General features: G+C 32.3%; 1 protein-coding gene across 2 annotated transcripts; it reads right to left on the minus strand.

Annotated features, from left to right (window-relative positions):
* Nucleotides 1-7,300: 7,300 nt before the first annotated feature.
* Nucleotides 7,301-10,908, minus strand: LOC131625219 (adenylate kinase 4-like). 2 transcript variants are annotated; one of them, XM_058896109.1, is made up of 7 exons: nt 10,762-10,908; nt 10,502-10,618; nt 9,155-9,300; nt 8,939-9,058; nt 8,628-8,795; nt 8,073-8,162; nt 7,301-7,616 (listed from the first exon to the last, which is right to left on the minus strand). In XM_058896109.1, the coding sequence occupies exons 2-7, from the start codon at nt 10,605-10,607 to the stop codon at nt 7,515-7,517; spliced, it is 732 nt and encodes a 243-aa protein (XP_058752092.1). In that variant the 5' UTR covers nt 10,608-10,618; nt 10,762-10,908; the 3' UTR covers nt 7,301-7,514. The 2 variants fall into 2 exon arrangements, with proteins under 2 accessions (XP_058752092.1, XP_058752091.1); XM_058896108.1 differs by lacking the exon at nt 10,762-10,908 and having other exon boundaries at nt 10,502-10,746.
* Between the last annotated feature and the right edge of the window lie 2,436 nt (nt 10,909-13,344).

The raw sequence follows: 13,344 nt of genomic DNA on the forward strand, positions 1-13,344 counted from the left end.
TTTACTGTTATATGTATTATGAATTTAATGATTAATCACAAATATTGTCTATAAATAATTTAATATAACACTTTTTATAATATACCATTATTCACGTTAGTATGATAAATCTTTTAAATTTAAAAAATATCATTGAAATTTTTTATATAAATAAATTATTAAGGATTTTCATATTTTTAAAATTTTGTTTATATTTTATAAAATTTTAAAGATCGTTTAAGCATATGATATAATTTATATATATAAATTATTAAGGTAAAAATTCTAATCAAACCCGTGCCGTGCAACGCACGGGTCATAAATCTAGTTTAATTAATCCCCTTTATTTGGAGATAGATAAGAAAAATTTTTAAATCTAGTTTTAACAAAATATTAAGTTTGAAATTTTTTATGAATAAAAACTTTGTAAATTTGGGGTAATAGTTATCCTTGTCATAGATAGAAACTTTAAACTTTTTATTGAGAAAATGAAAGAAAAATGTAACTATAAAATGTACGCAAAAAAGAAAAAGAAAAAGAAAAGAAGGATGAATAATCTTGTAAAAAGATAAAAATAATATCTAGTATCTAAATATTAGTACTAATACATAAATCTATCATGTGTATGCAAAAGTAAAACCGGGTGTTTTTAAAAAGTCATTTGCTCAACTTCAAGTAGTAAAATTCTACTACTCAAATTTTTGGGATGTAGAACACTAAAACACAATTTTAGTGAGAAATTGCCTGCGGTGACTTTTAAAATAAAATTTCCAATATGTCATACTGTTAAAAATTTCTCAATATGACTCACTTTTTTTTACACAGTCAGCTATTTTTGGCTGAGGGTATTTTAAGAGGTAGCTTCATCAAGACCCTCTTTTATTTTTTACGTATTTATTTAAGTTAATTTTTTAAAATTAATATAATAACAAATATAATATTTTAATAATTATTTTAAATTCATTCTTTTTTACCATTTCTTTTAAAAAATAATTATAATAATTATAACATCCTTTGACAGTAGACCCGCATTCAATAAAAATCTATTGATTTGTGTGGTGATTCTCTATAAATAACATATTAAAATAAGCATTGTTCATCTCACTTAGCATTTATCCCCTATAATCATTTATGTATCTGCTATTGTGTTTTATGGGCATGAAAATAAAATGAGTGTTGGTCTAGATCCGCATTAGAATTTTAGAACATTGATTACAATCATCAACATGAATTACAACGTTTAAAGGTGAGAAAAATAGAATATTATTGTCCATACATAACTCTGATCGATGATGGCGCTTATGGTACGTTTCTGTATTATTTGTGTCGTGTTGAAGGTGACTTAGATGCAGGGCCGGTGGAGGAGCTGTGCAAACAGACCTATTGCACAGGGCCTCTTAATGCATAGGGCCTCATAATTTGTAGTATTTTTTTTATTTAAGGTATGTCATGATATAATTTCAGTATTTATAACAGTTATATTATGAAATTGATGACACAGCTGTTTGGAATTGGAACCATATACTAAAAATAGAGAATAAATATATACTAATAAGTAATAACTGTCTAAAGCTATTTCTTCCCACTGTCTAAAGCTATTTCTTCCCCCTTTTCCATTTAATAATATGAAATGAATTAATGGCATAAATGGGTAGAAAAAAATATATCCTACGGTTTATTTTAATATAAATAAAATAATAAGGCTATAGGTAACATAAATTCTTTTTATTTTATTGTTTTATTTATTAATTTTTAATTATTACCTCACCATATATGTGGTTTATTTTTTTGAAAAGTGTATGATTAAAATATTTTCAACCAATTATTCTTTTGTAGGGTTAAAGTGTTTTAATTTTTTTTTTTAATGATTTAGTTCGATTTAGTTATTAGTTTAAATTATTATAGAATATGTTGAACAAATCAATTAAATAAGAATCAAATTGAAAAGCACTATTAAATCTAATTTAAATTAAAAATATGTGTAATTGTAAATAGAGCATTCTATAATAAATTACAAGAAAATCTCGACAAGTTTTAAGGGTTAAAACTTTAATGTGTAAGATAAGTTTAAGCATATGATAATGTTGAGCTAGAAAATAAATATATTACAATTTTTTTTATTAAGGGCCTAATTATAATATTAGAACAGGGCCTCCATATTATTTGGGACGGCCCTGCTTAGATGTCTATTGCATGTTCGAAACCCATAGAAGAGAATTAAATAGAAGACTTGAAAATTCACTTGATTTGGTTGTTGTTGTTGATTAATTTATTAAGATAGACGTTAGAATTTGTTGATGTAACTTTACTTTGTAATTGAAAGTTTTTAATATTAAATATATTTTATATTGTTTGCTCCAAAGACATTACATAACATAACTAAAAATTTGATCATATATTTTTCATTAATGATTTTGATGGTATGGATATATCAGACGATACATCACATCAAAACTAAGATCTATCTTTCAACTTTATTGGATCAAGATTAACTGTTTTTTAGTTAAGCTTTTGGATTTGGCTATCAAATTTAGTATTGAAAAGGAAGGGATGTCGGGCGAGATGATGACTCTCTTTCAAGATATGCATCTCGAACCTGATTTCCAACTGACACTGAAATTGGCCCTGAACTAAATGTGCCCCTCCCCGGTCTCAAGAACTCGAGCGGTCTTAAGTTAATAGGTATTGGTAGCCGATTCATATTGTATAGATGTTGGAAAGCATAAAGATCGATCAATATTTTGATTGTAAAACATTAAGATGTCAATGCTTAGTAGTGATTGTGTTCTCGGTGGGTTTATCGTTAGTGTTCTAGTGCAAATAATATATCTTTGTTTTTCAAAGCACGTCAAGACCAAAACAAAGCAAACAAACGTCTGTTTCCTCCAAGATCGTAACGTGAAGACTTGAGTAGGGGTGGGAATAGGCTAGACCAGTAAACAGAGACCTATGACCTAGCCTACACAAGTCAGACCGGCCATTTTTTTAAATAGAAAAGACCTAGACTTTCTTATAAGCCTATTTAGCTAAATAGTCTAGGTCGCGAGCCATGAAAAAACTTTTTAATCCTATAAGACCGACCTATTTAAATAAACATGAATACACCTATGATGGACTACATATCAGATTTAGACTTTTAATTTTTAAGCAGATCAGACTCAAACTTAACAAAGTCTAGCTCGATCCAACCTATTCCCACCTTTAAATCTGAGCAAAAGAAGATGTAAACAAAAACATACTAAATGTGAAATAGACGGTCATTTTAATGATTAATATGTATTTCATGTTTAAAGTTAAATTTCACCATTTTTAATATAAGTTTTTATATTTTTTTATTTAGTTTGATAATTAAATTTATAAAAATATTAAATTAAATAATTATTATAATATTTTTTTTAAAAATATAATAAAAATTGATTTATTATATATATATATATATATATATATATATATATATATATATATATATATATATATATATAATAATTAAAATATTATTTTATTATTAATATATTATAATTATAATTATATTAATTAAAAATCTAATTAAATCATTAAATTAAAAAATAATAAAAAGTCCTAGGCCTATGGTTGGCAGGGGATCTTCATAAAACTACCGAATAGAATACTCGGCCATTGAAAGTGGGTCAGATTGATATATTTTGTTAAAAGTAAGGCATATTGAACATTTTGTTTTAAAATAAGGACTTTTATTGATCATTAGTAGTGAAAATAATCTATGACATGTTATAATATTTTGATCTTAAAGAGATTGAATATAAAATTTTGATTGAGTTATTTTTTACTTAGTGAATTGTCTAAAACAAAATTAATATACCCGCTCGGGTATATGATATACCACCAGATATATTTTTAAAGCAGTCTGTCTGACTAAAACCGATAAATCAGCTCGGGTCTATGAATTATCCCCGAGTATATTTTTAATGGAAAATGAATTAACCACAATATCATTTCTAATTCAGACTTGACATGCTTCTCATTCCCATTAACTTCAAAGTTTAATGGCTGCTTTACATAAACTTCTTCCTCTAAAGGTCCATTGAAAAATGTAGACTTCACATAAAGTTGGTGCATCTTCCAACCCTTGTAAGCTAAAATCGCCGCAATCAGTCTGATTGTTTCAAGTCTAGCCACAAGTGCATAAACTTCATTAAAGTGTACTTCATGACTTCATGTCTTTGAAGAAAGCTTTTTGCAACCAACTTTGCATTGTACTTGGCAATTTCACCATCTGGTTTCAATTTCAGTTTTAAAATCCACCTTACATCAATTGCTTTCTTGCCTAAGTTCTCAACCAACTTCCATGTTTGGTTTTTCTTAATGGCCTTGAGTTACTCCACCATTACAACTATCTAATTTTCATCATCCAGAGCTTGCACGTGATAGATTGATTATGCCTCAACAATCATGGCTTCCTCAAGAAATCTCTCATAGTCATTCAGCCTGATTGGTGAAGCTCTAATTCTGCTTGATTTTCTCATTCTTGATTATATGAAGGCTCAGATGGTGCAATTTGTTCCTCGTCATGCAGAGTAGTTCCGATGTGGCTTGAACTCTCACCTTTTTGCACTGAGTAAGTCGATCCACATCCTTGTCATCACCGTTGTCTTTATTGAAATAGAATTCTCGAGCATAATGATCAAACTTTTGACAAAAATAACATTGGACCCCCAGTTAAGATTATAAAGGAGATCATACAAATTCAAAGTAGATTTTTATGGTGTGGAGATGAGGAGAAAAGGTGCATTAGTTGGGTGAGTTGGAACAATATTTGCAAACCAAAAGAGGATGGTGGTCTTAGAATAATACATATTGGTTACTTCAATAAAACTCTATTATGTAAATGGAAGTGGAGAATTATGAAGGAAGAAGGGTCCGTTTGGAAGCGTATCCTGAGAGCTAGATATGGTGACTAACAACATAATGTGTTGATGGGTGGGAATCCAATTTTATGCAGAAAAGACTATGTTTGGTGGAAGGACATCATGTTAGCAAGTGTGCTGGAAACTAACTGGTGATTGTTTTACAGGTAATTTAGTCTTTGAACTTAGGTTAGGAGAGAGTATTTATTTCTGGCACAACAAATGGGCGGGCGACTATCTTCTCAAGAATCGGTTTACTGCCCTGTATAGACTATCTTCGTAACAGGATGGTAAGGTTTGGGAGATGGGAGTTCTTCAGCTGGGAGATTGGGTGTGGGATATTAAAGTCGATTCCGACGTACTGCTGGGAGATCCACTAGCAGCCATGGAAGCCATTGAGCTTATTGAACTTTTATCTGCTGCAAAACCTGATGGTGCGACAATGGACAAGGTCAAATGGAGTTATTCTCAAGATGGGGTTTTCTCGGTTAAGAGTTGTTATAATTTATTCCGGGATAGAGACCTCAAAGACGTCGTAACAAGCGATAAACAAATGGCATTGAAGATGATTTGGGGAACAAGCATACCTTCTAAATTAAGGTGTTCGGTTGGAGAGTAATTCTCAATAGATTGTCATCTAAGGACAATTGGCTAAAAGAGAGATTATTCTTACTAATGAAGACAAGGTTTGTGTTGCGTGTTGTGATGCTTTTGAAGATCTTGAACACTTATTTTTCAGTTGCAGATTTAGCCAAAAAGTTTGGAGCAATATTCATATATGGGTGGGTTTGGAAAATTTTGAATAGTTTGTCTGCTTAAATCACCCGATTCAGTTCGCACAAGCATTGAAGGGGAAGGTTAAAAAGAAGAAGGTCTGTCTCATTTGGTTGGCACCAACTTGGTCAATTTTTAACGTGAGAAACAAGCTGATTTTTCAAGATGAAGCTCCTGTGTTGGATGATATCATTTGGAACGTCAAAACTGTCTCTTGAATTTGGCATGTTATTGGCAATAGAAAATATAGATGCAATATTCTGTAGAATTGGTTACATTCTCCTCTAGACTTTCTTTGCTTTGATTAAGAATTTGTTTGTTCTTTGCTGTAATTGGGTTGGAGTACCCATTGTACTCCTATAATTTAATAAAATATTGCTTAAAAAAACCATAATACTAAGGTCGTCCATGTTTTTTTTGGTTGGGGAAAGTTGAAGTAATTCCCTTTTCACAATATCAAAAAAGAATGAGTCTACAATAAATAGGTTCTCATTTATTATATCATCTATATGTTTAGGGTGCGTTTGTTTCAAGTATTAAAACTTCTATCCCGGGAACATTATTCTTGGGAACATTGTTACTAGGAACTTTATTCCTATCTTTGTGTTTGGTAAATATAATAAGTTCCCAGGAATATTTTTAAAATATATTTTATTTAAAATTTTAAAATAAAAATAAATGAAATAAATATATGGAAGTGGGAAGTTATTGGAAGTTATTTCTTATTCCATGGAAATATAAGATTCCCATCCTATTACATGGGAATGAAAAATGAAAAAATCAAGTGCAAATAAAACTTCCAAGAATAAAAAGTTCCAAGGCATAATTTATAAATACTTGAAACAAATATGGAAATACAAAAAATTAAAGTCACATTCCTGAAAATAAATCTGGAATCCATGAAACAAACACCCCATAGAATCGAGCAACTATTATCAAGGAGGTCTTACACCAATTTCAACTAATAGGCGCCACATTTTTGGAGGAATCTTGCAACGTTATTGGTTTTGGAATTGAGGTGAAGGGTTATCTCATGGTTTCTCCTAGCCCAATCATACATAATTTCTCATGTTATCATTCTTTGCAACCTTTGATATTACTTGGATTATCTCTTGGACCTTTCCTTCAAAGGAATTATGGCAGGACTATCTGTTAGCAACCATCCGCAAGAAAAGAATGGGGAGAAGAAAAGAATGGGCAGAATTGAGCCTATGTATGTCAATCGTGGTTTGGGACAGATAAGTATAGAGTTCGAACTCTAGAGCCCGTTGTCCGCCTCTACTTTTGGATTGAACAGAAAGTAGAAGCATCATTTTAAAATCTTCTAAAGTTTAGTTCAATATAGTTTTACTTTTGAAAATATTGGCCTTCAAATCCTACACTAATTTAAAATTCGCAGCAACTAAAGTTAAGCAGCAGCCACCTTTAAAAACAATCAACTGATTCTTAACACTAAAATATTTTTTTCTGAGCTGTTAAACTATGGGACCAGTTTCAAGTTCAACAAAAATTGAACAGTTACAAAACTCACCATGTTGAGTTACTCAAAGAACCAAACCCTATGCATGTGGATATGATAACTTGCCAAGTTTTAGTTTGCTAATAAAATGGCAGTTGTCTCAGTTGACTTGTAAAAATTAGAGTAAAAAAATCTTACACAAAAATAAAGCTGAATAATGGTCAATAGACAATTCATTGAGAATTAAACGTGCTACATTCAATAAAAATTTATTTAAATAACTCTTCAAATCTTAGTTTGAAAAAACCCGGCGTTTGCAGCAAAGTTGAAAGGGTGTGTAAATTTCAGAATGTATTACTAGAAATTTGCAGACTAAATTCCTAAAAAATCAACAACAGTTCGAACCCGAGGGTCCAACTCTATTGAGAGAGCACTTTTTCGACCTCAACAGTCACCTCTTTGGGAGGCTTTTCAGCATGGAGACTAGCAACAATGCCCTTCTTTGAATAGTAATCAATAACCTGCATGCCCAATGCACATTTTTTGTTTAAGACCATGAAAAACAAGTTACAAAGAAAATGCTAAGAAATAATAGGAAAAGGAAATAAGACTAGAAAAAATATCCATAGATGTTTCAAATCTACTCATAAAACATTACAAATCAAAAGAAAACTGCTTAGCTGAACTAGAGTGCAAAACTTACAGAGATAGTCTATATTGTATAAACTTTTAATTCAACGATTAGATTTTTAAAAATGTAATCAATAAAAAGTTTTTAGAAGTACTTATAGATATGTGTGTGCGTGAGTGTGTTTGTGGGTCGAATCCATAGAATGGTTATACCCACTGTGGGTATTTTTAGCAGATACCCAATGAATATGGGTCCAATCGTCATTCCTAACAAAATAATTGCTGAAAGCTATTGTATAATTGAAGTTTAAGTTTTACTTTCGTTGAAAATGGATTCAGAATTATACCGGTTCAGTTTGCTTGTGAAATGCCTCAAGTCTTGACTTAAGAACAGCTGCAGTGTCATCCTTGCGCTGAATAAGAGGTTGACCAGTAACCTGAAAAAGACAGATTTAGTATGAAAGTAGTCATGGGAGCTTAGCTTAAAATAACACGCTTGTAGTATGAATTTAGTAACCATCTCAAAACTAAAATCATTTCCTAACAAAAATTCTTAACAATGTATATTTGCATCTCATTTCATTCATCATTTGCAAATGCTTAAGTCTCTATAAGCAAAAGTCATACTTAGAGTGAGTTTGGATAAGCGTCTGGCTCGTAGAACAGATATAAGCATCTGATTTCTACCTTACAAAAAAGTCCATACATAATAGTAGATGTTCATAAAGAGTTAGATAAGGGAGGTATGATAAAAGTCAAGGTGCAAAAGGTTATTTTAAAACTCCTGGGATTATAAGATCCTTTTAACTTTTCTAATTGGCAAAGTGCTTATTGAAAAGTTTATTTAAACCTGATATAAGGCAATTAACATTTCGCAGGCCTAAATATAGATGCAGACTTACATCATCAACACCAGGAGCCTTGGGAGGAGCAAACTTTGTATGGTAGGTTCTGCCACTGGGAGGGTGTATCCAGCGTCCAGTAATTCTTTCCTCAAGGATTGCGTCATCAATTGCGAAATTGAGCACTTTGTCAATTTTGGTACCTTGTTTTTCCAGCGTCTCATCAAGCTGCAACAAAGCGAACAAAAGGAAGGTTCATAGTAAGTAGTAGAACAGCATGCAATTCAAGTCATTCTGCTTTTTACATACAATCCCAATATTTCGAACAAAAGAAACTCACTGAGTAGCTCAGATGTCAAACAATGCAATACCTTCTGTGCTTGGACCACAGTTCTTGGAAAACCATCAAGAATGAAACCTTTCTGACACGATGGTTTCTTAATTGCTTCATCAATAATTCCAACAACCAAGTCATCAGAAACAAGTTCTCCCTGAAAAATTATAGCATAATGTCAGATTAGAAATTCTACCGAAACACGGTGTAAAACAATAGAAGCACAGTAATATTGTATACAAAAAGTCCTTACCTTTTCCATAGCTTCTTTCGCCTTAATACCAAGAGGGGTCTTAGCTACGACAGCAGCTCTCAACATATCACCAGTAGCTAAGTGGCATAAGCAGTACTCATCCTTAATAATTGGCGACTGGGTGCCTTTTCCAGATCCAGGTGGGCCTGCAATAACATTTTTAAGTTACACTCTACTAGGACTTTGGAATCTAGTTTCAAATATGTATTAATAAATGGATTCTCAAACGATGAATATTAAATATAATGACTGGGATGAATATGAAGAACAACCTACCTAAAAGGTACAACAACTCAATAAGTATAACAACATTGGAGTATGATATATGGTACCAAATTAAATTACAATGATGCTATAGGCACGATTTGAAATATAGGTATGAACTATTAACACATTAAAATTTTCATTTTAGCTCTTGTATTGCAATGTAAACCAATACTATTTGAAAATTCAAAACACTAGACTCTAAGACAGACAAGGGTTGGAATCGGGTCGCGCGGATCTCGCGATCCCAAGATCCAGCGCTTTTCTTCTGAGCATCATCCTTGCCGCCATCTTCCACAATCTTTGAAACGCTCTAACACAGACCAGTTGCTGGCATGCAAGATCGTACGATTTCAGGAGTTATGGCACGATCCTGACAAATATGATCTCGATCATTAACGAATAAGTCAACTGCTGATATTCCAACACAACACGTGTGCGATTGTTTATGCATACTTAATAAACATCAACCATTGATTATTTCAACGACTGTTTTGAGATCACTTATTTTATCATCGCTATAGAGGAGCCAAATCCCAAACGGATACTCCTAAAATCAGTAAGGGTAAACTAAAAAAACTAACAAAAGTGAAAAAAAAAACCTGAAAAACATAACAAAAAAACAACAATACAAAACAAATCTTGTGCGAGAATCTGAATTTGAAACCTAATTGAAACAATCTTTAGCCAAATTTTACTTACCTACCTGAATAGCAGTGTTAAGACAATAAAACACAAAATTTAATTATCTTCTCCAGTAACTGAATATTAAAGCTTATTGTGCCAAATTGTATTAACTGAAACTACTCGAATTTCTCACTGAAATCCCTATTATACAACAAAATCAAAGAAAATTTCCACTAATTAAATTAAAAAAACAGACAATTGAGAACACCATGGAGTGACATAAAAAAACCCTAAAAACCGCATCAACATTCCTAGGCAACAAACATCATATTCCGGAACAAAACATCAACCATTTCAATACAGTTTCATTTCGAATTTCCGGATCTGAATAACAAACGACCAAAACCAAAATGTCGATAGAATAAAACGACACAAAGAGAAAGATGAATGAATTACCAACGAGAATAAGACGCTTGTCAGGTTTGGAGGAACACTTGAGCCGACGAAGTAGCTCGGTCATGAGATCGACGGAGGGAACATCTTCCAAGGTAGCGTTCGCCATTACAGTTTTCTCTGTAAATTTTGTGCAGAGAGCACACAGATAAACAAAGAAACAAACACGCGTAGCAGAAACTGAACAACGTCGAGAATTCTTATGTTTATGTATAAGAGAGAAAAGAAAAAAGATGAAAGGGTAGTTTTGTCTTTTTATCTACCTGGGTTAGGTTGGGCTTCGGACCCTTCAACGCTTACGCTTCTAACTCAAGTCTTCGTAATCACATTGGCTTTGTTTTTAAATTTTGCCCTTTCGTTGGTTACATGTGTTAGGTGAGTGTTTTATTTAGTAATATTTTTGTTGTTCTTGTTGTTTGGGTTGGTGAATGAACATTACTTTATAATTATGTTGTTTATCAAACAAAAAGGTCTCGTCAAACATGTACTTAAAATACATTAGAATATTATTTATTTTTTGTTTCAAGCTTTTCGAACTAAAGAAGCTTTGTTAAAAAAAAACTAAATTTATTACTAGGGATTTATCATGTTATTAAAAGTCAAAAAGAGGGTGACATTCACAAAGATTTCAAAATAAGACAATTTTTTAAATTAAAATGATATTCCATTCATATTATGGTGGGGTCTTATTGTTAAAACATAGTGGGTTGTCTCAGATAATATTTCATGTGGTATTAGGGTTAGAACTCGGGTTATTATATATATTCTCTTTCTAAATATTTGTTTGAGTATGTATTGGTAAATAGGTCAATAGCAAAATAAATATTTAAAAATAATATCATGGTTGCCTAGTGTTTGTTCTGGTTTAGGTCGGTGAGTTGAATCAATAGTCTAATAAGGTCAATTACTCACAATAAAAAGGATTCAAAACAACCTCTAAGTATAAAGGATCGTCAGATCAAGGTTAAATATCAACAGACATCAACGTTCGAGGACAAGTGTCTTGGGATGGAAGGCCATAAAGATTTAAAACCCTATAAGATTATTATAAAGGGAAATATGTACAGTTCCCTAGTGTACATATTTTTTAATCCTAAAACACCTTTCACATCTAATTGTCATTCAGTTGGGTGTCATAGTGTTTGCAAGTGCCACCTCTGATGTCGGACCGGAAATTCAAGGCATCAACCAAGTCAAGGCATCAACCGTAAAATGGAGTACACCAATAAATTTGAGTTCTTTTTTTCTTTAGTGAACACCTTGAGTATTTGCAAGATCAACGACGCCTTCTTTAGGAATCGCTTCAACAACATTTACTTTCTTTTTCCCCAAATTCAAATGCTACATTATGACGACAAAAACTTTCCATATATCCCTTATGGTTGACTCTTAACACGAGTACGACATGAGTGCAGTTGAAGGAGTCGCCCTAGGATGATGGAGGAAAAAATAAAGAAGTCGGTTCCGCCTTCTTCCTTTTACCCACACTTTGGAGGGATCTTTAACCAATGAGACAACATTCACATTGTAGTTTGCATTGACAAGTAACTGGAACTGTTTGAGAATATCTAACCAAAAAAATTTCCCTTTAATACAATGTGGGAATCACATCCAATGTATATGGTGACTCTCCTCACTCAAACAAAGAGATATAGTTTTTCTTAATGGAAAAACAGAGAATATTCAATGAACCTCCTAAAGACTCACTAGTATATGAGAGACTCACATTATCGTTCTATATATGATGGCGAACTAGTTAAACGTGTATCAAACCATCATGTACCCATACTAGCAATAGCAGACCACGAGGTTTAACGTGTGTTGGTGGACAAAGGGAGCTCGTGCACATCATGTGTGCATAAATGTACAATAATTTGGGCTTAGAGCCAGTATTGTGACCCTATCATGGAGGAAACCTCCCAATCTTTTATAGTACCCATAGAAAACTCTAGGCATACATTGAATTCTTTATGGTTTTGGAATGAAGAAGATAGAATAATAATCAATGTAAAATTCCTAGTAATTGTGTGCATATCTATTTAAAATTGCATCTTAGGAAGGTCGAAATTATCGGTCCTATGAATAATATCATTAACAATACACATGAAAGTGAAGTTCCATATCAGTGCAGATCGAGTCGTGGTGCTCAAATCTTATTTCCCTGCATCTCACACATGTTTCATGGACCTCTAATCTAAGAAACAAGTGTTAGAGGAAAACATGATTCTAGAGTAAACCCTGGAGAGTTGGTAGACCTAGACGCTCGAGTAGAATAACGAACTATCAAAGGGATGGGGGAGACAAATAAGCGCAAGAATAAAGGTAAAATGGTTGAAACCCCTTTTAGATTCCATCTAAATCCATATTAAAATGATTTGTCAAAGATCATCATAATTGGGACAAGGTTCCCAGAATTTGTACTAGAGAAACTCAAGACATGCTTGTAGAAAAACCATGATTTATTTGCTTGGTCAACTAAAGAATGCCAAGGTTTAGTACTGTGGTGGCTTGCCACATTAGCTCTCAAGAAAAATGTCCCATTTTTGTCTTAAAATCGGAGGAAGCAATCAAATGAGAATGTTGGAGCATCCAGGAGGGTCATTAAAGTGCTTCTAAGAGTTGAATTTATAACCGAAGAAAATACAATACATCGCTTTCCAACAATGCTCTAGTACAAAAATAAAACAAAAAGTGGCATATGTGTGTCGACTATTTGGACCTAAATCGAGACTTCCCAAAAATACACACACCCATAAAGAAACATGGACAAGCTTGACAGTAACTCTGTAAGGTTAAAACTTTTGGTAATCATGGATGCATACTCAGACTACAACATAATCCCGAGA

The sequence above is a fragment of the Vicia villosa genome, unplaced genomic scaffold, assembly GCF_029867415.1.
Source record: "Vicia villosa cultivar HV-30 ecotype Madison, WI unplaced genomic scaffold, Vvil1.0 ctg.000195F_1_1_1, whole genome shotgun sequence".
Classification (NCBI taxonomy): Eukaryota; Viridiplantae; Streptophyta; class Magnoliopsida; order Fabales; family Fabaceae; genus Vicia; species Vicia villosa.

Coding starts and splice junctions, on each gene's coding strand:
- LOC131625219 (XM_058896109.1), bottom strand. CDS start 10,607: ATGGCGAACGCTACCTTGGAAGATGTTCCCTCCGTCGATCTCATGACC. Junction 9,301..10,501: donor CAAGCGTCTTATTCTCGTTG/GTAATTCATTCA, acceptor ATGTTATTGCAG/GCCCACCTGGATCTGGAAAA. Junction 8,796..8,938: donor CTGTGGTCCAAGCACAGAAG/GTATTGCATTGT, acceptor GCTTTGTTGCAG/CTTGATGAGACGCTGGAAAA.